This window comes from Carassius gibelio, chromosome A7 (assembly GCF_023724105.1).
Source record: "Carassius gibelio isolate Cgi1373 ecotype wild population from Czech Republic chromosome A7, carGib1.2-hapl.c, whole genome shotgun sequence".
In the NCBI taxonomy this organism is placed as follows: domain Eukaryota; kingdom Metazoa; phylum Chordata; class Actinopteri; order Cypriniformes; family Cyprinidae; genus Carassius; species Carassius gibelio.
In genome coordinates this window covers 34825226-34852931 of record NC_068377.1, presented here as the reverse complement: position 1 = coordinate 34852931, position 27706 = coordinate 34825226, and the positions used below count along the sequence as shown (strand labels likewise).

General features: G+C 35.9%; 2 protein-coding genes across 3 annotated transcripts in view; one reads left to right on the top strand and one right to left on the bottom strand.

Moving 5' to 3' along the window:
* Positions 1 to 27706, top strand: part of LOC128017369 (ferritin, heavy subunit-like) — a 346688-nt gene that overhangs the window by 141266 nt on the left and 177716 nt on the right. The gene's annotated exons all lie outside the window — the stretch shown is intronic.
* LOC128017360 (ADAMTS-like protein 3) overlaps positions 149 to 27706 on the bottom strand; it is a 148425-nt gene continuing 120867 nt past the window's right edge. The window contains exons 20-31 of the mRNA XM_052602721.1: positions 27380 to 27533; positions 25581 to 26607; positions 17437 to 17564; positions 17224 to 17352; positions 12027 to 12209; positions 11350 to 11469; positions 9725 to 9940; positions 9443 to 9626; positions 6850 to 7054; positions 5560 to 5663; positions 5256 to 5470; positions 149 to 2179 (exon numbers count right to left, since the gene is read on the bottom strand). Of these exons, the coding sequence (XP_052458681.1) occupies positions 2061 to 2179; positions 5256 to 5470; positions 5560 to 5663; positions 6850 to 7054; positions 9443 to 9626; positions 9725 to 9940; positions 11350 to 11469; positions 12027 to 12209; positions 17224 to 17352; positions 17437 to 17564; positions 25581 to 26607; positions 27380 to 27533 (2784 nt within the window). The 3' untranslated portion in view covers positions 149 to 2060. The remainder of the gene's footprint in view (positions 2180 to 5255; positions 5471 to 5559; positions 5664 to 6849; positions 7055 to 9442; positions 9627 to 9724; positions 9941 to 11349; positions 11470 to 12026; positions 12210 to 17223; positions 17353 to 17436; positions 17565 to 25580; positions 26608 to 27379; positions 27534 to 27706) is intronic.

Genomic DNA, 27706 nt, shown 5'->3' with positions numbered 1-27706 from the left:
ATTCGACAGTATTACAGTTTTTACTATATTTTTGATCAAATAAATGCAGCTGTTTTAATGACAGTGTAGTTAACACATAAAACCCACTTTTAAACATTACACAATAATTGATTGCTTTAACCACGATACAGAATAAAGATATATAAACTGATTGGTAAAACTGTTTATTGTATTTGTATGACATAGACTGTTTGCAATATTGATGTGAATAGTACCAAAACTGGTGCTTCCTTAACAGACTAATGTAGCGGCGTTCTTCCATATACTCCACCAATAAAATGCAATGGATAAATTCATGGATAACTTCAGTTAGTGGCTTATGTACAACATTTGTTGATGTACTAAAAATGCATGCATAAAGGCCAGTAGGAAACCATTATATTAGAGATATGAATTATTCACATCAAGTGTTATAAGTACATAGTTATGCGTTGTGTTTAATCTCAAATATGGATTATAAAGAAAAACTAAACCAAGTAACAAAATAAAATCCAGACTTTCTACACTCAATGTACAATATTGCACTTAAAAACACATTATATACAAGACATATTTTACAATGCAGCACACTGGTTGAACAAAACATACATCTAAAAGACGGCTGGAGAAATGTGACTTTTATGGCACATGCCATTTCAATCAGTGAACAGGTTTTTGTCATACATTCTACGTTCATATTAAAACATCATTATTTTTATCAAGTCAACATGAGAACAAAATGGACCCTTTCTACTTCCTTAAAACATGCTACTGCTCTTATTGTGCATGATTTATCAGTGCATGTTGTTGAAAAAAAATATATATAATGTTCGTCTTCATGTTTATATAGTAAATATAATAACTTAATAGAAGCTTATTTCCACCAAAGAATAAAAAAGATAACGTTGTCTTTATTTGACAATTATGGCCTTTTCTCTTAATTTTAATTACGTTTTGTAATTATTTTAATTGAATTTCATAGCTAACGACATAGCCAACAACATACATTTCTAGTTAGGTGGAAAAAGCCATAATTATGAGATGTTAACTTGCAATTGCAAGATAAAAGTTTGCAATTCTAAGACAAAAAGTCTGAAATTTTTAATAAAATGTGCAACTGTGAAAAAAAAAAGTCAAAATTGTGGGATAACTTAAACTTTTCTTTAAATTCTTATTTCACATTTTAGACTTTTCTTATCAGAATTGCAAGAAAAAAAGTCTGAATTGTGAGATATAAACTCAAAATTGAGATAAAAAGTCCATACTGTAAGATATAAACTCAGAAATTAGATTAACAAAAGTCATAATTCTGAGATAAGTCACAATTACAGTTTTTATTTTCTGATTCTGTGGTGGAAATAAGATTCTGTAAAACAGGCTTCCCCTCTGAAACGATTTCTCTCTTCGGCTAAAATCACAAACCTTTCTTATTCTCTAACTCCTCCTCCATTGACCGCATGACTCCATTCATGAGCCAGTCCAGTCCTAATAGAGCTCCTAATAAAGCCCCGCTCTACATTTTTCTCATTGAATTTCCTGTTTGACTCTGAAGTAATCATATTAGAGAAGTAGAATGGGTGTTGACAGCATTTCATGTTGACTTCAAGATAGGACTCTTATTTAAAAAAAAAAACAACATTTAATAATGTCTCTCTTAATACTTCAAGCTGTACACCACTGATATTATTAGTATCAGTACATCACGTACACACAAGATGCTTTTATTTGAATTTCCATCACATCAGTGAATGGTCCAATTCTTTGAAAGATTTGTCCTCTCATATCCATAAGTAAAAAATCTTAAATTAATACACATATAATATCACCTTCAGGGCAAGATCAAACCAGATCCGCTGAGAAAGCTGGTGAAAAGAGAAGTTTCAAATCTCTTCAAGTGATTTTCTCTTTGGACTTCTGATGATTGTGGGAAAGCATCCAGTGGAGTGTAGTCCCAATATCTTTTAGTCCATACACTCTAGGTGTCCAAGGGTTTGTACGATTGAACAATATTCTGCTTTACGGTCAGTGCGGTGACTGTAAAGGGCATCTGTTATTTTGGGCCCTTGTGCCTCTGCTGGTCACTAGGTGGCGCCGGTGTCCTGTGAGCAGGTCTGGCAGCAGCGTTGCCGGTACAGGTCCACGAGGCACAGCTCCAGACGTTTGACCACAGGACAGTAGTGGGTTGTGTCCTTACACTCACCTGCAGAGATACCAAACAAAACCAAGCTTATTCAGATTACACCTTTAGAAATCAGACTTTGCAAAAGCACAAGCCACACATGGCAAATTTAAACATATTTAAACAAAGATAAAAAATAAAATAGTTATTTAAATGGATGAGTTTGCAAATAATATAATTTATTAATTAATTTATTTTTTAAAACAATTAACTGAGCAGCTCAATTAACAATGAATTCAACTAGTTAGGTAAAAAATGTTAGTCTGAATGCACTGTAAGTCGCTTAGGATAAAAGTGTCTGGTAAATGCATAAATGTAATTAAACTTGAATTTAGTTAAACAAAATGAATATATATATATATATATATATATATATATATATATATATATATATATATATATATATAAAATGACAGTGCTGTGTCTTTTGTTGGTCTTTAAAAAATAATAATAATAATAATAATAAATATAATTACAAATGGTTAACAACAAAACTACAATAATAATAATAATAATAATAATAATAATAATAGCATGAATAACTATTATTATTTATAATACCTATTATTCATTGTTATTAATATATTTTCATATAGGTTAAATATATGTACACCTTTTAATTTACTTTATACTCCACAGCGATAAAATAGTAAATTACTGTAAGTGTTAATGAGAGAGGTCCAGGCTTAGACAAATGTATGTTTTTGTTTGTTTTGTATGTTTATTTTTGAGTTCTTAATTAAAGATGATGTTTATGTTGAGCCAGTTCCCACCTCCTCCTCCTCCTCGTATCTAACGAACCATGTTACATACACCTTACAGTAACATCTATGATGTGAGACACCTGCTCCTGTTTCTCATGCTTTGTCACTTTGGATCGTGGATGGATTTTTCACAAAGATTGTTGTGAAATTTTAGAACATACAGGTCCTTCTCAAAAAATTAGCATATTGTGATAAAGTTCATTATTTTCCATAAGGTAATGATAAAAATTAAACTTTCATATATTTTAGATTCATTGCACACCAACTGAAATATTTCAGGTCTTTTATTGTTTTAATACTGATGATTTTGGCATACAGCTCATGAAAACCAAAAATTCCTATCTCAAAAAATTAGCATATCATGAAAAGGTTCTCTAAACGAGCTATTAACCTAATAATCTGAATCAACTAATTAACTCTAAACACCTGCAAAAGATTCCTGAGGCTTTTAAAAACTCCCAGCCTGGTTCATTACTCAAAACCTGACTGCTGTCCAGAAGGCCATCATTGACACCCTCAAGCAAGAGGGTAAGACACAGAAAGAAATTTCTGAATGAATAGGCTGTTCCCAGAGTGCTGTATCAAGGCACCTCAGTGGGAAGTCTGTGGGAAGGAAAAAGTGTGGCAAAAAACGCTGCACAACGAGAAGAGGTGTCCGGACCCTGAGGAAGATTGTGGAGAAGGACCGATTCCAGACCTTGGGGGACCTGCGGAAGCAGTGGACTGAGTCTGCAGTAGAAACATCCAGAGCCACCGTGCACAGGCGTGTGCAGGAAATGGGCTACAGGTGCCGCATTCACCAGGTCAAGCCACTTTTGAACCAGAAACAGCGGCAGAAGTGCCTGACCTGGGCTACAGAGAAGCAGCACTGGACTTTTTTGCATGTCATTCAGAAATCAAGGTGCCAGAGTCTGGAGGAAGACTGGGGAGAAGGAAATGCCCAAATGCCTGAAGTCCAGTGTCAATTACCCACAGTCAGTGATGGTCTGGGGTGCCATGTCAGCTGCTGGTGTTGGTCCACTGTGTTTTTTCAAGGGCAGGGTCAATGCAGCTAGCTATCAGGAGATTTTGGAGCACTTCATGCTTCCATCTGCTGAAAAGCTTTATGGAGATGAAGATTTCGTTTTTCAGCACGACCTGGCACCTGCTCACAGTGCCAAAACCACTTGTAAATGGTTTACTGACCATGGTATTACTGTGCTCAATTGGCCTGCCAACTCTCCTGACCTGAACCCCATAGAGAATCTGTGGGATATTGTGAAGAGAAAGTTGAGAGACGCAAGACCCAACACTCTGGATGAGCTTAAGGCCGCTATCGAAGCATCCTGGGCCTCCATAACACCTCAGCAGTGATTGCCTCCATGCCACGCCGCATTGAAGCAGTCATTTCTGCAAAAGGATTCCCGACCAAGTATCGAGTGCATAACTGAACATAATTATTAGAAGGTTAACTTTTTTTGTATTAAAAAAACTTTTATTTTATTGGTCGGATGAAATATGCTAATGTTTTGAGACTTTCATGAGCTGTATGCCAAAATCATCAGTATTAAAACATCATTACATTATGGAAAATAATGAACTTTATCACAATATGCTAATTTTTTTAGAAGGACCTGTACTTCAATAGAATCGTGGGAAACCAGAAATGCAAACTTGAGTTTGCTGAACTCTGCCCTGTTACTTCACATACAGTAGCAAAAAGACATTTGACCAACAGCCCATCTTAACGTCACATACTGACCTCAGGTCAAAGAAAACAAAGCAGTGTTGCAGGAAAGCAGAGTAGATGTTCACAGTATATTTCCACTTTTTAAATCTATTATCATTTGCCTTTAGTGATTTATTTTTTTCTCAAAAAGGGAATCCTTAGAGCGTGATATCTTATCCTGTTCGCTTTGGTGTGAAGCAACATTTCGAGCTCAAAGTCTAGCATGACCGAGGCTTCACACTCTAAAAACAATATAAGTTCATTTATTGCTGTTGTTTTATTAAATATTTCTGCACCCAGAAACAAGTTAGGTGACACAAAAATGAAGTTTCATTAAGTTTCAGAGCGAAGAACAAAAAGCAGATGTTTGGACAGACGGGATTCCTGAAATGACCGAGCTTAGAAAAACCCATGAACTAGAGCGAGTTCTCTTGGGACGTTGTGATAACTTCGACTTCGAGAGAGATGGAACAAGCCAATATATTTGGCCACAAGGTTGCTAATATTTTCCCTAATAAAACACGAACGCTCTAAAGGTGGCGAACGAGGGCAAACATTCCCCGAAACCGTACTGATGCTCTGGTTAATAAAAAGCTGTTGTGAGAGCTAAAATTAATAGACCTACTGCCACAGGAAGTGATGTTGCAGTGTTGCCAGGTAGAAGGCCGCCGTTGCCAGGCGCACTGCTGGTCGGGGAGGGTTTTCTTGTTCTGCCGATGGATACATTCCACCCGGCGGGACTGGAAGCCGCTGCCGCACGCTGCGGTACACGTCCTCCACGGGAACACCTTCCAGTGCACGTCACACATCTCAGACGAGCAGTTCCTCACGGATGACGGCCTGAAAGATGGTCGAGAGTCCGATCAGGAGAAATAACACATTAAAGCACGGGAGAATAAGTGATGCTGAATGTTCCACCAGTCTGGCACCTTTCTTTTGGGTCGCATGTTTTGGACGTGGAGTTGCTGAAGTGTCTGCATGAGACGGTTCTGCTCTGCGTGGCCACCGCAGACCCCAGACATCGACCTGTGCACTGTTGAACACATCACATCACCTCACTTACAGAACCACAACAGCATTGCAGGGTATGAACAGATGCAGCCGCTCTGATACTAAACAGGCAGAAGCTATATAAAACTGATTATGGGTAACTGGCAAACAACATGAAATGTCATATGACTTGTGCAAGAGCTGCATATTTTTTGATTCTGTAACTGGTCAGTATTTTTTTATTAGTAATTTCATAACTTTACATTACTTTTTAGATTTTTTGCATGAAAGAATTTGCATAAATTGCCTTAATGTATCTTTACTCACTGAATATCGCCTTTGACTCAAAAAAGAAAATAAAAAAAGTACTTTAGTCAGAAAGGAGCAATTAAGTGGCAAATATTTAAAGTGTTATAAAATATTATATTCATAAAATACTGAAAAATGTATGTTTTATACACAAAAAATAATGCATCACAAGTTTTAAACACTGATAATATATTTTTCTTTATTTATTTTTTTTAGAAGCAAATAATAATTTTAGAATGATTTCTAAAGGATCATGTGACACTGAAGAAAATTCAGCAATTATTAAAATATAAATATAATATCTATAAAATAGAACAGTTATTTTAAACTGTATCAATATTTCACAATATTACTGTTTTTACAATATTTTTGATCAATTAAACGCAGCCATGGTGAGCAGAAGAGACTTTAAACATTAAAAAAATCTTACAAACCCCACTGTTTTACATGATTGTGTAAAGGATGAGCAGGAAATCCACAGAGTACAAAATAATTATGGATAATTGCTGACCAATACGGGTTTCATTGGTTCCCATCAATATCGTATACACGACAACATTTTCAGCCAAAACCTGGAAACTTTTTATGCATTTTGCCTGTTTGTTTACACTATTTCACTATTTTTGAATACAGGTTTCAGAGTGAAAGTTTTTGAAAACGCCACCATTATCATTTCCGTGTATACACCAAAAACAGGAATTTTTCAAAACAATGATGTCATGCGCGTGTGTAGTACGTGTTAGATATGTAGACATGCACAGTACATGTTGATTTTAAAGGCAAGTGCGAACAAACATATACAACAATGACGGAGTACATGGTACTGTTCTTGCTGCTTGACAGTTTGCAAACTTTTCCAGTGCCTACTACATCATCGTTGTGTAAACGTAGCCTAAATATAAAAGTGTCAGTAAATGTACCTTCCCCCAGGGGCCAGTGAGCCACTCCACGCACACGTGTGAGCTGCACTCTTCCCTGTCTTCAGGTCGAGCAGATCCTTCACACGCTGTGCTGGACAAATCACTCACGCTCCCTGATGCCTCCACCTGCTGACAGGAGACCCGCCTCTCTCTGAAGCCCCGCCCACAGGAACTGGAACATCTGGACCACACTGTTGACACCCAACTGACATATAAAGGAGAAACAGTTAGAAGAGCTTCAAAATGATTTAAGAGGCTCGTGCGAGTGCTTTTAAATGAAAAAGTGAAATATGAAATACTGCACAATCAGCCAGAAATGTTGAAATATGAACATGCATGCATGAAATATGCAGATGACCTATATTTTAAAAAAAAATTGTCGTATGCAACACATCACACTGTATGAGTAAATCCCACAATGCAATGCACTCAAATTGACCTTGCATTGCCAGTGAGATTGATGAGCCAGAAGTCACGATTTCTGATCTGTTTCTTAATCAGACTGCCAAAAAATATATTTCACAGCTGTATGATATTCAGTAAAATAAATATGCAACGCAATGAGGTGATGTGATAATGTAGCATACTCCTGTTTGATCTTATATTTGTATTATTCAGTAGAAACTACAGAGTATTCAAGTAGTAAGATCAAAGTTTGGGGCTTTCTGCATTTATTTGATAAAAATACTGTTAATTAGCAAATATTATTAGCGTCCAGCTTAAAAAGAAATATATATTTAGCCTTTTGTCATTCATTTTTATGTATAAATGCTTTCAATTTATGGAATACAGTCAAATATTTTTTTTTTTTTTTTTAAGTCAGAAGTGCTTCAAAAATCAGTTAACAAAAATCATTACAATGCACTATTTTTGCCATTAAAATTCAATTTAGTTCTGCAAACATATAAAAATAAAATCACCACAAATGTCATTTGAATTATTACAAGAGATGGTTTATCTTCACACCTGTAGCATCCTATCATAGATTTGACATTCATCTAGCTGCATATCACCAATTTTCTTTTGCACTCACACAGTTAAACACATGCTAACAAACCTCAAACTTGTAGCTAACACTGGATACGTGCCATTCCAAATCGACAAGAATATACATCTGCATATATTTCAACAGTGGATTTGTGCGGCTGGTTATATTTGTTTTTTGAAAAAGCACAGCTTGTACCCGAGAGTCACTGGGGAGCTGAGAGCCTCTGCGGGGCATTTGGGGTTGTGTTAGAGTGAAAGAAGCAGTAACAAAGACACGCTTTGTGAGAGGATCTCCCGCTGACGCTAAACGCTTTCACAGAGCCATATGATTCATGCGCTGAGTCCAGACGCATGGCAATAATCAGATGATGTTTTTGGCAGGGACATATAGAAGTCGTGTGCACTGTCTATCCTATGTTTTTATGTCCAGGTCTTAATGTGCTTTTTACAAACATTTAATAAACAAAACTACAAATAAATGATCGTCTTTTATCATCTGTTAACCATCTGAGTTTATATAATTCAAGAAGGATTATTTACCACTGGTCTATAGTATTATGATTGATTGAAATAACTGGTTACATCTATGACATAAGTATTTTACATTAAATTCACACGTAATTAGGAAAATTGCCTTTAAAATTCCTGAAAATCAATCCCGGAGGTAAGTAGGTTGGTTGCAGTTAAATGCACCATGGTTCGCAGATTTCTGAAGGTTTTTCTGCTCTCTTTAAATTAAAGCCTTTAGAGAGATCCATCAGCAGACGCTAATTTACGTGAATCTCAACCTTACTAAGACAGAACTGCTGCTGGTTCCAGCTAACCCATCGTTTCATCACTACCCTATACAGCTAGGTTCGTCATCCATAACTCCTTCCAGGACAGCCAAAAACCTAGGTGTTGTGATCGATCATCAATTAAGCTTAAGAAGAAACCAATCTTCTCTACTAACATGCTAACTGTGTCTTGAAAAATGCTGTATATTATTAAACGAATAGTCTACCCCCAAAAATGAAAATCTGCTGAAAATGTATTCACTCTCAGGCCATCTAAGACGAGTTTGTAACAGATTTGGAGAAATGTAGGATTACGTTAGCATCACTTGCTCACCGGTGGATCCTCTGCAGTGAATGGGTGCCGCCAGATCGAGAGTCCAAACAGCTGATAAAAACATCATAATAATCCAAAAGTCATCCACACCACTACAGTCCATCAATTAAAGTCTTCTGACATGAAAAGCTGCTTATTTGTAAGAATCCATCAGATTAGAGTCCTTTATTCATAATATTCCTTTTTCCAGTGTAAAAGTTGTCTCGTCTGAATCAAACAGATCCAGCATCGTTTACAATACAAATAGTTCTAAACAAATATGTCGGTGGATTTTGATGTCAAAGGACAACACGTTCACCAGAAATGATTACTTGTGGATCATTGTGAAGTTTTTATCAGCTGTTTGGACTCTCATTCTGACAGCATCCATTCACTGCAGAGGTTACATTGGTTGAGCAAATGAGTTGAAGATGAATACATTTTCGTTATTTTTGGGCTAATATTAGGCTACTTAATATTTCTTTAAGTATTTTATTATTTGCTTAGGGAAGTGTACCTGGGAGGGCAGTCTAGCAGGTTGCACGGCCGTGGTTGACTGATCGGTTTGGGAAGATGATAACAGGTTGAATGAGGCATCTCTTGGCCCTCTGACGTCAGACATCGTACTTTCCTCATCTGAGTCCCTCTGTTGCCACAGGAAGCACTGCATGTGCTCCACTCACCCAAATGCCACTTAAACTCTACACCCCAAAAAAGACAACAAAGAGAAATAAAAATACAGTTTGGAATGACATTAAAATATATATATGTAAAGACATCTTTAAGAATTCACACTAACCTTGTGAAATCACGTGAATCCAAGCCGTGAGACGCTGCTGGTTGTTGACTTGTGTTTGGCACTCATAGCGTCCGTCAAACTTCCCTCCGTGGGTGTTCATCTCCAGAACTCGTCCCCCCACCAGCATGTGGTAGCTCATGCCTGGACTCTGTTTCAGAGTCTGGTTCTGATATGACCACTTGATGGGTTTTCTGTGACTGGGGGCCACCGGACAACCTGAAGGGGGTTATAGGTGAATTCTAAGAGGAAATAGGGTTTAGATCTCCTGTCATTTGTAATTAGTCTTAAAACAACTTTACTGTGAAAAATGTATGAAAAACTAAATTCTAAAAAGCATTTAGACTCAATCAAATACTCTTACTGGAAATCTGAACTCTCAGACACAGAGAAACAAGAATAAGGGCTACAGCGGCTGAACATTTTGTCAAACACATGCACTAAACTCTTGTTAGCATGTTATGGTTATGTCATAGAAGAAAACATTTCTTCACTTAAGAAAAAAAAAATTAGTTGATATGCATAATTTGATATAAATAATTAGCTGATAATTAGTCCTTTTTTTAAGTTGTTGTCCAGGTTAAAAAAAAATCATTTTTTTTATTACTTATGGGATCAACTTTTTTCTAAAAAAGCTAATAGTACCTCTTGGCAGGTTTTCCAGCCAATTCTATCAAACCTTTACAATTAATTCAGAATGCGGCAGCAAGATTAATTTTTAATGAGCCAAAAAGAAAACACGTCACACCTCTGTTTCTCAATTTACACTGGCTTCCAATAGCTGCTCGCATAAAATTCAAGGCGTTGATGTTTGCCTACAAAACTACCACTGGCTCTGCACCCATTTACCTAAATTTGTTACTTCAGACTTATGTGCCCTCTAGAAGCTTGCGTTCTGCAAGTGAACGTCGCTTGATTGTGCCATCCCAAAGAAGCACAAAGTCACTTTTACGGACTTTTAAATTAAATGTTCCCTTCTGGTGGAATGACCTGCACAACTCAATCCGAGCAGCTGAGTCCTTAGCCATCTTCAAGAATCGGCTTAAAACACATCTCTTCCATCTTTATTTGACCCTCTAACTTTAACACTCACTATTCTAAATCTATTATTAAAAAATCTAACTACCTTTCTAATCTTTCTGTATTCTATTTTTCTTTTCATTTAATATGCAATTATACATATGTGTGTATGTGTAACAACCTCTAAATAGCTTGCTCTATTCTTTTTTTTATTCTGTCGGTTTTCTTTTTATTTATTTTATTATTTAAAATCCCATGCTAGGTGTACTGTGTTAACCTAACTGAGACTTGTTATAGCACTTATATATCATTGCTCTTAATGTCGCTTCGGATAAACGTGTCTGCTAAATGAATAAATGTAAATGTAATGTAAATGTAAAGGTTATTTTTTGGCATTGATGGTTCAGTGAAGAACCTTTAACATCCATGGAATCTTTCCGTTGTTCCACAAAAATGTTCCACAAAAGATTCTTTATTGTGGAGAAAGGTTCTTTAAATTATAAAATGTTCTAGGAAAAAAAAAAATATATATATATATTGATCTATGGCATTGCGGCCCCTTTTGGATCTTTTATTTTTAAGAGTGCATTTAAACAACATGAAAGTACCTATCCGTAAGATATCTCCAGGTTTGACTGTGACGCTGGTGCCGATCTCAGAGGCCATCAGAACCCTCTTCCTGTTCATCTCCTTTGATGCCTGGTGCTCAGATTCACCCACAGCTCCTCCTGGCATCAGGACAACAGTGTGTCATCAAACATCTCACCATCAAACGCAATCAACCAAAGCATTCCTACAGGTAGATTATTCCTTTGATGCTTGAACGACTTCAAGTAGCTGAATAATTACTCCTAGTTAGAACTTTCTCCTAATCATCAGATAAATTACTGCTGCTTCTGACCATAATGGAGACCTCAATTAATGAAAATACGGAGGAAAATTGTGTCATCTGGGGCCAAACAAGACCTTGAATGCCCTCTTTTTGTGGCCTGTAAGATCTCAAGAGACAAACGGCCTCTATAAAGAAGGGAATATTTCTTCGTTTTGCTGCAAAAGTGGATTTCACCACCACTGCAGGCTGTAGGTCTCACGTTATTTCTCAATAAAACGTGCCAAACGATGCCAATATCAATAAGCGACTCGCAAATCTCCTGCTGACTTTGTCGGAAACCGAGCCAATCCACAGAGTGGTTCACTTAGCACTGAAATGCTGTCGTGCGACGATTTCCCTGTCACCCGGAGAAGTGTGGATTGACATACAGCTGCTATGGGAATCGCTACTCACCCGCCACAAGGAGCAGGCCGGAGGCCACCGACTTTCCAATGCTGTTGGCGGCCACACAGGAGTAGGTGCCATAGTCTTGCAGTGTGAGGTTTCTCAGGAGCAGAGATCCGTCCGGGAGAGTGCTAGCACTGGCGCCCAGGGGACCCTCTTTACGGTGCCAGCTCACTGTTGGTCGCGGGACACCTGTTCAGAGAAAAACATCAGGTCACTCTCAATCAATCAATTCACACTGGAGTCTGGAGCTGACGCTAATCACCACTTTCCACTCTATGAGTAGGGTACAGTTTAGGTGTCCCATTGCTTTTTTAAGGTGTCTTAGGGAAAAATTGTGTGCTGTCAGAAATGTTAGATACTTTGCATAAATTATTTAAGATAAAATTAAAATTGCAGAAAAAAATATGGTATTTTCAAGCACATCAAATATTGCCCATAAAATGCTGCTTAAAATAAATTATGATAATAAAAAAAATCTGCAGTTGTGAAACTTTTTGAATAATAAAATATTTAAAAAATACCTTTTCAATGATTTATGGAAAATATGACCAACTATAAACCACTATTTTATAATAAAATAACCAAAGTTATTATTATTCGTATTGTTATTATTAACAACAATAATTATTGTTATTGTTATAAAAAATAGCAACCATAAAAAAATTATAAAGATTATTCATATTAAACTTTTGTTCAATGTTTGATAAAAAAATAAATAATAATAATAAAAAAACATAACAGAATCTCACAAACTGTGACGTTTCAAAATTAGTTATCTGAAAAATAAAATAAATAACATAACATAAAAAAATGATAATAATGATACAAAAAAAATAGTTCATATCATATTTAGTATTTGACTTTTTAAACAGAATTTTATGAGCAATATTTTCACAGAAGCATGAAGTCCCTGTTACCCTTAAATGGAAGAAGTTTTAAACAACCAGGACTCTTCCTAGAGCTGTCCTCCTGGTCAAACTGAGCAACTGATGGAGAAGGGCTTTGGTTTGAGTGGTGACTCAGTGTGGCAAAATACAGAGATAGTTTTAATGAAAACCCAGTCCAGAGCATCTTCCAACAGGACAGTGACCTAAACACACAGCAAGAGTTGCTTATAGACAACTCTGTGAATGTCCTTGAGTGGCCCAATCACAGCCTGAGCTTGAACCCAATCAAATATTTCTGGAGAAACCTAAAAATGTGCATCTGCCCCAATCCAACCTGACAGAGCTTGAGAGGTGAAGTGGCGAGCAGAAGAATAGCAGATAATTGCTGAATGCTGATGAGCAAAGATTCGTGTCAAACCAAAAAGACTTCAGCTAAATATTTAGTTAAGGGTATGAATACTTATGCAATGCACTTATTTCAGTTTTTTATTTTTAATAAATGTACGAAGTTGTGACATATCTGTTGTTGCTTTGCCAGTATGGTGTATGGAGTATAGATTGATGTGGAAATATTTAAAGAAGTTTATCATAAGGCAACAACCTCATAAAATGTGAAATAAAAATGACGGGGTATGAATACTTTTGCAAGGCCCAAGTCGAATAAATCAAACTGTAGAAAATGTTGATTCAAACAGCAGATCAACAAGAGGCCTGCAGATTGACACAAATTACTTGAACAAATGGGCACAATGGATGTAAATTGCCAGTTCCCATGGGACACCCCTGCTGAAAATAATGTGCAGCACATGGATTGGAGTCTGAGTTTTATGATCCCCCGTTCTGCTGAATGGAGACATTACTACTGACATACGGCCGTTAGTCTAAGAACCAATGAGTAGACACACTATTAATGGAAAATCACATCGGAGGCCTTGAGGTGTGTGTGTGTGTGTGTGTTTGTGTCAAGCATACACATGAGCACTGACACACTCTGCCACCAGTAAACAGTCAGGCATGCCTGCAAAGATGGCAGGAAGTGATGTCGTAGGATTAATAGTGGCCGACGCAGTGACCTCTGCTTTCTTGGAAAGGTAATTTCCATTGGGAGGAGAAACATACACAGGAACAATAACTGCATGGTGATGAAGAAAAAAATGGAACATTAAAAGAAGATATATTTCATATAAAATGTTTATCTCTAAGTGCTGACCACCTACTGACTGCACACTCGCACAAACACACACTCCGTTCCAATATACATTAGAAGTGATCTTACCCGGATTCTTTTCAAAACTACTTTTTTCTCTGGCTTTTGACAAATCATAGAAAAAGTCTGAAAGGTAGTTCTTTAATGCCATTAAGCTGTTTTTATTGTTATTTTCACTTTTTGTATTCTTAGTGATTTTATCAGCATTCTAATTAATCGCATTATTATTATGTTTTTTATTTTATTTTAATTTAAAGCTGAGGTAGGGAACTTTTGATGCTCTAGCGGTTAATAAACAGAACTGCTTGCATCTTGCGGAAGAACATCGTAGCCGGAACTACTTCTCTCTGTTTATGTCTGTGAAGAATCACAACGGTACTGGGTTACTCCGCCGCGGGACCCCCGAAGCAATCTAAAATAGTCCGAATATAAACACTTATTATAGGTGCACCCTAGTGATTCAGGACAAGCTAAAAACACGGTTTGGAAAATGGATTCATGGTGTACTCGCTTATTATATACATTTTTCTACATTTTGAACACAAACAAAGTTACGGACCGCAGCTCTGATTGGTTATTTTTTCAGATTTTCTGTCTCATATTCTACTGTCTGGACATTATGACAGGTTTAACAAATATGTAAAAAATATATTTTTACAAAAGTTACCTACTGTAGCTTATTTTTTTTAATTGACTGATGTAAAGCACATTGGTCAACTTGTGTTCTTTTCAATGGTGTTCTACATTGACATTGACAATACCTGGCGATGCTGGCAAAGCATTTTAACTATATTCAAATTTATAAATATAAAATGAACAGAACAATTAAAGTTTCTAAAAATAAATAAGTAAATAATAAAATATAAAGTATTTGATTGTTTGATGTTTATTGCTAGACAAAAAAAGAATCAGAGAATAAAAATATTTTTATGTTCTATTTTGTTTCTATTGTTCCAATAACTTACAAGGAGGACTTTTAAATACATAAAAATATATGCATATAAAATTAACAGAAATATAAAACAATTCACAATTAATATTTTCTCACAATTTTTCTTTTCAATCACTATGCTATGCTGTTACAAACTACATAAATATAAAACTATATAAACAATACAAAAATGTATAATTATAAAATGAAAATAAAACTGCTCAAATAATATATAGTTTGACCTTCTGATCTGATCACAATCAATATTCTTTCACCATTTGTCGAAGATTTTTATAAATATATAAATAATTATTTATTTAATGATTATTGTTAGCTAATCACAGAACCAGAAAAAAGGTGCCATTTTTTTCCCTTCTGTTCCAATACCTGGCTATAAAGTTAAAATCTATCCACATATAAATTTATATTTCGTTTAATACGGTAAGGCATTAATATAATAGTTAAGATTTATTACAAAAAATAAATAAAAAAAGAGCTACTGTGCACAGGGTTGCTGCCTAAGTAGAGTTTTCCAAAATAGTCACTTTTGAGGTTACATGGAAGCTGTCTATGTAGGCAGCTCACTAGATTTTTAGAAGGGAGCTATTTTTTATGATCTGCGTGATCAGCAGACTAAATTATGCTCTGTAATAATGTGACCTGGATCAGACCCTCGCTGTATCCGGGTGTGTGGATCCTCTAACAACACATCTCTCCACACCATCAGCTTAACCACTCAATTACAGTATCTTCTTACATCATTTCCCATAATGCACTGCTCTGTGGCTGCCTATGCCATCAAAGCAAACCGGACACGTTCTTCAAATCCTGTTTATTCATCTCAGAGAATCAGATGGTGATGAAAGCATGAGAGAACAGCTGGCACTTGTGGCTTTCTGGCCTTTTGTGAGGCCAATCTTAACAGCAGGTGTCCTTTGCATCAACCAAATCACTAGATAAACAAGTCTACATAAATCGTGACGACGAGGACAGACAGAATGACCTCAGAAACTTTTGTTTATATAAACATATACTTTAGTACAACAGAGTGACAAGAGCCATGTTTTGCTACAGTCGATTGGCGTTTGTGAATGACGGAGTGCGGCATAAATCCCATCGAAGGGCCCAGCATCCTGAACGCCTGTTGACTTTACACACCATTTCTGTCCAATTAGCCGAATCTTCCACCAAAACCACATGGACAAGAGCTGTAAAGCATGGGATACGCACAAATCAAATGCGTTTACTTTTCACAGAGGAAAGTATCTCGATAATTTGAAGAATCTACATTGAGACCGCACTGGTAACGATGGAAAGTGGTTTTCTCATAATAATACACATTTGTGCAATTAAAGTCACTGAATGTCTGTTTTTCACACATACTGTACTGTATGTAACAATATTTGATTGTTAGCATTTCTTTAGCTTATTATTTTCAGCTACCATTTTACAAGTTTACTAATATATAATGAGAAACTTTAGCTGGGTTTCCTCTCTATCCATAGTTGCGAATTTAACTTATGCACAAAATTGTAATATCGGGGGCAGTGGAGTGGGGTGTGAGCAGTTATGAACAAATGAATAAGACACATTTGTCCGTGTTTCACTCCATCTCGAATCACACTCACGGAAAGTACTTGAGAAACAGTGTCTCTTCTGTGACTTTCAACACGTTTTTTTAGTCTCGAGCTAGACTGTACGATATTCACATTGCATGATTTTTACGTAGAAAGGTCAAAAGCGCAACGCATTAAAAGAAATAACCACTGGCCAAATTCAAAAACGAAACTAAAATTACATAAACTTTGAGAGCAAGAGGGCCCCCTAGTGTTTCAGGGGTGTCACATGATTTTTAGAGGCCCATGGAGGAATTTATTCACGGGATGCATTTCAAACTCCTATTATCCGCATTAACCCTTTCTTGCACTTTTCTTGCATTTAATTTTTTAATTATTTATAAAACAATATATTAAAATATGTAATTTGCAATTTTTTTTATCATATTTTATTAATAATTTAATATGTTCTCTTTGTTAAAATTAATGAAATAATTGCTTATACAGTAGATCACATTATGCTTGACTATATACTGTATTGATAGAATATTTTTTATTTTGATAAAAATGTACCAACATGTAATCTTTTGATTGTGAAATCGACCTGTAAATTGTCCCATACCTTTGACGGGGCACTCCAGGGTGAGGTTGGCACCTAAACGGACACTGATAACCCCTCCGACCACCACCTTCAGACTGCTGCTCTTCAGATCTGACGTATTTGTCTGCGAGGCAGCGATCGTGGGAGTTTCTGTTTATAAAGAAATAAAAAACCAGCAGCTCAAATTGTATACAAAACAGTCATTATAGAGAGCAACAGTGTGTAATGTCTCACCAGCTAATAGAACTAGTGTTGTCTCTGAATCGGAGCCCAAATCATTGGTGGCGGTACATCTGTAGGTTCCCACATCACTGGCGCCGGGGCTGAGGATGTGTACTTCTCCATCGCTATCCCACGATACCCTGGGGAGAGAAAGAGACACACCTCCAATCAGCTGTAGAGTTCAGAGAACACAATTTTTTGCATTTCCCATTCCCACATATCTAGCATTAAAGACCACTGTGAAGAAAATCAAGTTTTTTGACATTGTTTACAGTGCTTTTAATATGCATAAAACCATACCATGTGCAAATTCATCAGTCAACATGATTGCTGAGCATTTTCTCCTAATTTGCATATTCATGAATCCGTGTATACTAAATGAGGTGAGGGTGTAGAGTTTAAGGCATGAAGAAAATCTTTTCACCAAAAAGTATATGTCATTTTAATTATAAAATATCAGTTTTAAAGCATCAAAATAGTGACTACAGGGGAACTTTAAGCAGTTAAGAGACTAGTTCACGTTAACCAGCTTGTATCTGGGTTAAAATAACAACTGATTTCTATGCATTACAGAGATGAAACCACAGAAGCTTAACGCACCACTCTGTGCCCGTTCCATGAAAACACACACCATGATTGTGTCTTAATCTAGTCACACTATGAGATCCGGTTCAGTCTCTCATTTCCTGTGGATCAATCAGAGGTTTCCCTCAGGCTCTGCTATTCTTCTAGTTCTGGATCACGTGATCTATTACAGCAACCAGGAGTCCCTGAAGAGCCAATCAGAGGCTCATTTATCTACACTATCTGTTTAAAGTGTTTATTGTGGAGACACCATTGTGTGCTTCTGGAGATCTGCTCAGGGACTTCATCTGACACTTCTGAAAGACTAGTGGGCCCCCAGCACAAAAACAATTAAGGGGGTTAAATTTGTAGTGAACACATAACAATGTAACACTGAGAGGGTATCAGCTTAATAGCTATTTTCTCAAAACTAGAAAAATATATATCCTATCCATTTTTAATCACCATTTTATTTACATTTACTGATTACTAATACAAGCATTCCCTGATAATCAAACCCACAAGTGTTAATTAACTATGAAATGACTATTAAATATCTTCCAGATAGTTTCTTGAGTGAAGTAATGAAAAACCCAAACCCAGGAACTAGGTATGAAATGTCTATTATATTTTCCGGATGTAGTTTCTTAAGTTGAACACTTAATGGAAGAAGAAGAAAATAAAAAAAAAAAAAAAAAATTATATATATATATATATATATATATATATATATATATATATATATAGAAACACACACACATTACATTTAGTTTTTGTGTATCCAGTGTCTCATGATCTTTCAGAAATCATCCAGATATGCTGGTTTGCTGCTCTTTTTATTATTAATGTTGAAAACAGTCGCCTAATATTGCAGAAACTATGATAGCATTTTTCAGGATCCATTATGAAGATAAATTCAAAAGAACGGCATTTATTTGAATGTTTTTTCTTTGCTGACTAAGAGTATTCATTTCAATCAAAACAATTTTTACTGATGAACACACAATATAAATACACACACCCATACACAAAAGTATGCGGACTATTTGAAAAGTACTATTTATAAAAAACACAAAGTTGTTGCCAATGTGAACAATTCAAAATCAATCACTTATAAGGCTTGATTTCACAGAGGATGCTGCCTTAAAAGACTGCTGCCTATGTAGACAGACACAGCATGGAAGCTCTCTATGTTCTGGAAGAGAGACAGCGTGATTAAGAAAGTCAGAATGGGTTCGAAGCCAGGGAGCAGTGAGCTCTCCGTCCACTCCCACCCAAAGCCGCAAAGGGATGCCGGCACAAAATGTGCCTTGTATCCCATCCAGCACACATCTCATGAAAGCCCACTCATTCAGAGGCACTAATAAAAACACAGCAGCTGAGTCATGTCTGAAGTATCCAACTCATAGAAAAGATATCATCTAAAGTGTGAAGACACGTCTGGAGCGACTCAGAGGCACAAATGTGTGCGGAAAATCAACTTCAGGACAATGGCAGCATTGTTTCCAAAATCACAAACATTATCCTATTGTATACTTACATGCCACATTTAATGAAAAAAAAAAATGATAATAATAATAAAATTATTACAAGACGCCTTTGGGAAAAATTGAGCTTGCATTTCAAATAATTTCAGATGATTGTGTGTTTTTTTCTTGTTTTATGCATAAATTTTTTTTTACTGTTTTTACCCAAATTTAATTCAATATACATATTGTCTGCAAAAGTCTGAAAAACTGTCTCTTTTTTTTTTTCGGAAAAAAAGGCAAGAATCCTGATTAAAAAATGCTTCCTGGAAAAAATAAAATAAAACTAAAAATCAACCTTAAAAAGTTTAAACAGAAACGAGAAATGTTACCTTCACAACAAACTGATTTTCACATGGAATTACATGAAATTATTACATTTAAATGATTACATGATTAAATAATACAATTTCTAAATCATATTATTAGTACAGAAATTAAAGTCAAATATAAATACAAAAGCAAAATAAATAATAATAATAATAATAATTAAAAGACAAAAGCACACAGAATTGCTAAAACTAAAATTTAAAACTGAAAATATAAAAATAAAAATATTACATGAAAAAAATCTAACTTAAAAATGTTAAATGAAAACTAGAAAAGGTACCTTCACAACTAACAAAAAAAAATTAGGTTGAAGAAAATTACATGAAATTATTAGATTTCAATTGTTAAAATATTAAAATGACTAAATAATATTACAAAAATTAATCTGAAATTAAAGCTATATTTCAAATCTAATAAAAAAAGTCAAAAGCACATACAATTCCAGACACTATAATTAAAAACAAAAACTATAAAAATAAAAGCTAAACAAATATTAATAAATACTTGTATATAGATAAAACTAAAATGACACTGAGCAGAGCATATTGAAGAGATTTAACTAGGTTTATTTATTAGGCCAAGATAGATATGGTTTGGATGCATTTTTCACTCGTCTTATGGTGGAAATCATACAAATGAATGCTTTCCAGCACATCTCTTCTCATCAAGCTCCATGATTCAAGGTACCTTTCATTTCCAGAACACTACTTAAACGCTAAAAACAGCATGAGCAAAAGTAAAAGTGTTGCTTACTTGAGAAATACATTTCTCATTTAGATCTCAAACGGTACAGAAACTGCAGTGGTTTGAGTGTGAAATCCTGTTCACAGCTCTAAGAGGAAGGCAAGCTTGTTAGGGTCTGATTTAGAGCGTCACAGCGGTGCCAAGACACATCTGAACGAAAGAGCGTGAAAGGGTGTGACTTCACACAGTTTTAGAGTTTGTGAACGTCGATCACATCGCCTGTGTTTTGCTTCACATTTGGCCAAAAATAAGAAGTGCTATTCAAAAGCGCCACAGCAGAGACGCCACAGGATCTGTGGACAGGAAGAGATCTACAGCGTCACATGGTCACATGCACACATAATCCAAAGGTTGTGAGTTTGAGTCTCGGCCTGGCAGGAATTGGAGGTGGGGGGAGTGAATGTACATCGCTCTCTCCCACCTTCAATATGATGACTGAGGTGCCCTTGAGCAAGGACCAAACCCCCAACTGCTCCCAGGGTGTACAATTTTTTTTTTTTGGTAAATTTGACCAGATATCAGATTCAAAAGTAGACGATAATACATATTTATTGAAACTATTTGGAAATTGGAAACCCACACTCACATATATTGAGAAGGTGAAGACTCTCCCCCCCAGTTGAATAATATAATGAAAAGGTTTGTAAAGACTAATTGGTTGAAGCATATTCACCCATGTTATGAATGATTTTTATATAATATAATATGTATCAGAAATTAGGACTGTACATTTTATACCTTATCTTTGTTTATTTCTGATTTGTTTACATAATGCAAATTTTTATCTATGTATTTATCTTGTATTTCATTTAATTGTTGTTGTTAATATTCTCATGTATATTTTATTATACTTATTTTGGCAGGAAGGTTAATGTTATCTGTAGTAATTGTATTAAGCTCTTTGTTAATGCTTAGAAAATGTTTTAGTTTTGACTACATATAGTAAAAACTGTAACAACAATATATATATATATATATATATATATATATATATATATATATATATATATATATATATATATATATATATATATATATATATATATATATATATTTTTTTTTTTTTTTTTTTTTTTACTTTTTAGGATTTAGAGTCTTTAAGGTCACTTTTGAATTGATGTATTATTATTATTATTATTATTATTATATTGCTATTATTATTATAATCTTTCTGACTCCAAACTTCTAAACAATAGTGTATATAATTCAAATAATGCATGTGCATATAATTAAAATGCTATCAAATTTTTACCTTCACAAATTGCTTGGACTTCTTGACAGACAGACGAGTAGACTGTTTATGTTTCTTCCTATTAAAAAAAACAAAAACTCTGGCACACTGTATTTTATTTTGGTATAATGCAACATGTTTAAAATATCTCCAATACCTGCAGTGAGAGAAGTATAACATGATCTAATTGTAAATATTATTCTGTAGGAGTTGAATGCATTCATTCTGGGTTGGCACCGGGCTGGCATGAGTTGGCAATGGCAATATATCAGGTTTTGGAGTCAAGTGGGATTAAATAGCACTGTTTTGATGGCAGCAGTGATGCAGTAGAGACCTCACGCAAACACGGCTGTCAACAAAAGAGTGGGAGGTAAATTATTTGGCAACTCTGAGCAATAGTGTGGTCAAAATAACTGGGGTATAATAAATAAATGAAGTATTATAAAAGAATTGTGCATGATCCAAACATATAATAAGACAAAAATGGTTGAAAACAAGACTGTTCCCCTCTTCTGAACTTTCAGAAACAATGTTTTTTTTTCTCTCAGATTTGAGTTCTGAGAAGGATCTGGCATCAAAAATCAAAGAGACAAACATCAATCAATAAAAGCATCAATAAATATTTAATCCCAACTCCAATAAAATAACATCTGATTTCAATCAAATCTGTTAATGGATGTGACAAGCGACAAATTTTTTGCATAAAACCAAGCTGTCAAAATCATATGCAAGGTAATTATACAAAAGAAGTCCCATCAGTAAAAATGATTTTAACAATTATTAACCGATGTCAGCTTTCACAGTGTCAACACAGACATTTAGCTAAACTCATCAACAAAAAACTTTATTTTAATCTTTATGTACTTTTTTCTGTATGTATTTTTGAGCTGTTTCCAACTTAAAGGAACACTCCACTTTTTTGAAAATAGGCTCATTTTCCAACTCCCCTAGAGTTCAACAGTTGAGTTTTACCATTTTCGATTCCATTCAGTCCATCTCCGGGTCTTGGCTGTAGCACTTTTAGCTTAGCTTAGCATTGATCATTGAATCTGATTAGACTGTTAGCATCTCACTCAAAAATGACCAAAGAGTTTCTATATTTTTCCTATTTGAAACTTGACTCTTCTGTAGTTACATTGTGTACTAAGATGGACGGAAAATTTAAAGTTGCGATTTTCGCCATGGCTTCCTGGACTGCCTGATTTGCCATGGTTCCCGAAATGGGTATTACCCTGGAGGCCTTAAGTCCAATGTAGGCCTGTCTGTAGAGGCCTCCAGAGCACCCTCCCCACTTCCTGTTGGAAGTTAGGCGGCACGTGGATGCGCTTTCCAGGAGGGGGAGGTAATGTCAGTTCTGTGTTCCTGTGTGTTGCTCCCCATGTGCTCCCCATTACCCAGTTTCTCCCTATGTTGATGATGTTCACTGATGTCAGGTGCTCCTCGTTTAGATCTAGTTATTTAAGGCCTGGTTCTTCCTGTGTCCTGCGTCCGGTCTTGTTTGTCAATCCCCTGTTCTTTGTGTGTATTCCGTTGGATTAATGTAGACTATCATCATGAATTCCCTTACGTCTCCTCACTCCTTCACAGTAGCAGTACCGTGACAAATATACTGTACAGTAATGTAATATAATATGACATAATATAATGTCATATAATCTCTCTTTACAAGATTGAAAATATTGAATTCTTAGATTTTAAAACTAATTCATTATTTTAAAGATAATTGAAAAGTTCTATTTTTAATCAGTTTTTATTTAATTTAATAATGTTTTGCCGTAGGTATAAATCATACATTTTCACCCCTTGTTACTACGATTTTGCAGCTGTTGGATATTTGCAAAAATTTCCACATTATATTCTCTTTCTAAATGCCCGATCACCTTTCTGAAGTTAACTCAGCATTTTAAAATGCACTAATTTAGAATGAGAAGCTAAAATTCAGTTAACATTTGTTATTATTTATCTGCTAAAATGTCTAAAATCTCAAAAAGTTCATTCAAAACCACTTTATCCAAATGGAAAATGCATCCGTTTCAAGTCAAAAGTGATCTCTGAAAATTCAAGCGCTTCAGGATTTGACGATTTACCTCAAGGCAGCTGAGTTTTCAAGCCAAGGCTGCGAGAAGAGGCCTGAACAGTGTTTGCATAGCCATGTCTCTTTCAGGTCCCATAGCGCATGCCAGGAAGAAGGGCAGACAATGTTTGGCGACTGTCTGGGCGGAGGCTATGTTAAGGCCATGAGCTGGACAAAGCTGAGTTACTAAGTCAATGTTTTCAATGATGGTATTTAACAGTCAACAGTATATAATAGATGATTAGACCACAGTGCAACCCTGGAGAGCAAGTGAAAGAAGCACAGCCAGTATTTCTGACCCCAACAGACCGCATAATGTGAGATCTGGGGTGCTCTGGAGGTGAATATTTGAGTGGGTTGGTGATTAACAGGCTTTTGGAATATGCGGTTGCTCAATCAAGATCAGTCACGGCTGAACTCAGAGGTACACAGGGAGGCTTGTTTTCTATAAAGAGAGAAAAATTGCTTTTCGGTGTTAAAGCTCACCTCTGCTCGTTTCCAAAATCATGTTCGTTGGACAAAAAAAACTGCGGTTGATAATAACCGAACAAAGTCATGTGAATTCCAGAAGTTTCGAAATCAGACACTGTACTGGTGTGTTATAGTAAAAATGTCTTTAGTTATATTTTGAGCCACAGAATGCACACACAAAATGATGCATTCAAGGAAATAGTTAATCTAAAACTGGTAACTCTGATTGTTACAAAAAAAAAAGGGGGATATTCTGAAGAATATATAAGCACACATATGAAGGATCTTTAGAAAATGTACCAGTATGGAAATTCTGGTCAATACAATCGGTCTTGTTACTGATAATTAAAACTATTACAAATTCTTTTGGCATTAAAAAAAAAAACTAAATTAAAACAGAAATGTTGACAGTTAACAGTAATTGTTGTACAGCTTAAACTTATTGTATTTCAAAGTACAACAATTACTAAAAATAAAAGCTTAAATAAAAATTTTAAAACAAATAAAATGACTAAAGCAGATTTAAGCACTAAAACTTAAAAAAAAAAATATATATATATATATATATATATATATAAATCAGAAATGTAGTCCTGGCAACTAACTTAAAATAAGTTTAAGTGTATACTAAAATTACTAAATAATAAAAGCTACACATAAATAGATATTAAAAAAATCTCTTGAAAAACAATAAATGGCCAATTTTATAAATTAACACAACGTTGTAATAGATACATATTCAATATTGGCAACTAAATTACATTTTTACTGATAATGGCTGATTCAGTAACTCAAATTAAGGGTCATGGGTTCGATTCCTTTGTTAAAAGCATCTGTTTTGTTAAAATGTTTGGTCAAAAGCATCTGCTTAATACATAAATGAAGATATAGACCAGTATAGTTTCAGTTCACTATAATGTGCATCCCTATTCATAAGCAAAAATGTTGTCCTCCATAAAAAAGAACAACATGTTTAGAGTGAGCAAACAATGACAGAATTTCTGTAATTCAAATAACTTTTTCACTAAACATGGCATTTAAATGGATTTACACAAGATGATGGCTAAAAATGCTGTGGTGTTTAGTTCACAAATTGTACCTTAAGAAGAAATAAGAAGAATAAATTGCAGAAAGTAAGAAACAGAGAGAAAAAGAGCGATAAACTGCAACAGTAAATGGCACTCCAACCTCCTCAACTCCATATCATTGTCTTTACCTGTCGCTGTTCTGAAGCGGAGCGCCATCTTTGCTCCACGAGAGGTTTGGAGGAGGCAATCCCTGAGTGGGACACATCAGCGTGAGGCTATGGGTAGCATTGGTTAGGTAAGCGGTCCTGCCCACATGGATGCGGAGATCCCTCTGGAAGCTCATGGCAGATCCGTGATGAATTTGTCGAACAATAACTGCCCGACTGCCTTTTTTCAGCATCTTTCCTTCAGAAAGTTCAGAATTGTTTGGTGTCTTATCTAAATGTTTGTCCATCATAGTGCTTTCCTCGGTTGGTGCCCCTTGCCCCGGAGCAGCCAAATCCTCCATAAGTTTTCCAATCAGGTGCAACGCCATTTCATCCGTTACATCTCCACTCTCGGCCAGTTGACTGATGTTCTTCACGAGCTCCTCGAACTGTGCAGGATCAAGGACAAAGGCTCCTGTATGGCTCCTGGCAGTTGAAGCCAGAGCATAGTTTCCTAAAGCAAGAGTGTCCCAGAGTTCCTTAGGCTGGCCTTCATTGTCTCGGTAGAACTCGTTTTTTTCAATCCATCTCGGGCGAGATTTTGGAGCCTTTTTTCCAGGTGGAAACCCCTCATTGCACTTTGACCCAACATAACCTCCGTCTTTGTTGACATACGGATGAAAGTTCCTTCTTCCCAAAATCGTTCCTGCAGGATGTTCCAGGAGTCTATTATTGTATCCGATCAGCTTCAGAATGAAGATGTCTGAATCTTGGTTGGCCCAGCAGCGGTACAGTCCGATATCTTCAGCCTCCAGGTTGTAGATCCTCAAAGCACCTGATTTGGTGATGCTACGACGCCTGGAACTGGTCAGATCATTCCCATCCTTCTCCCAGCGGACCTGAGCTTTAGGGAAATGCCGAACGGGACACCTGATAACGATGGAGGTCTTGGGAAGAAGGTAGGCTCGTCCTCCGATGGTAAAACTGAGCCGTTTTTCTTGTCTGGTCTGGATATAGATGCGTTTCAGGCCAATGACAAGAGGGCAGTGTTTTTTGGAGTGCTTGTGCTCTGTGCAGAGAGATGGAAGAAGTTTAACAGTTCAAACATCGGTTAGGCCTTATTACTTTAGTTTCGCTTGAGGTTATGAATGCTCTAAACCACCCCAAAATAATCTCCACTCTTGACTTCGAGCCTAGTGAAACCAAATCACACGAGACAAAAGGGCTTTGGAAAGTTTAGGTGAAAGAACAAAAACCATGAGGGCACAATGTGAATATATGTTCTCCTCTTGCAGACTGATCTGCTATGGGACGTCCCTTTATTCCCACAGTACCTTATCAAGATATTCAAACCGATAAACCCAAAACAGAACCTAAAGCTAATCTTAAAGAAACATCATCAAGGCCGATCTTTCTGCACCACAGCGTTAAGCTATAATCTAAAAGCATCTCAAAGCAGTCCTGGAAGATTCATATGCTCATAATATGTTCACATATAAGACCACAGAGAGTTCAGTGGTTCATGGGTATCATGAGAATAATAATACAACACTAAGTGATACCTACAGAACCCTGCTTTTTATTTGAGAAATTTGAGATGAAACCCAAGTAGGACTGTGCTTTTAGGGGGTCCCAAAATCTTTTTATGAAATTTCCCTTGTGCTGCTATCAGAATGTATGGAGACCACATTGAGAGCAAGATCAAATAGAGGTCAGTTCCAAGTTAAATTACATCTATAATTTACATGAAATGTAATGCTTCACATAATCAGGTGTGAACTGATGTGGCAAGTTGCATGTAAAGAAGGTTGGAAAATGAAAACAAGTGTAGATTATCTTACTACTGCATGGGCTCATACGGCAGATCCTGATGAGAGGAGGGAGGGGGAGGTCACTGCAGGCCGACCTGTCCAGAGTGACCAGCTGACCGGAGGTCGTCTGTCTCCTACACACGGGTTCCCTCCGCTGAACACCTTTCCCACACGTCACAGAGCACTACAAACATATGGACAAATACATTTATTCAATAAACCCTATTAAAGGAATTATTCATGCAAAATATGGTAATATTGTGAAATGTTATTGCAATTTAAAATAATGTAATTTATTCCTGTGATGACAAAGCTTAAAAAAGGGCAGAAATCTTTTGTAACCTTATAAATACTTTT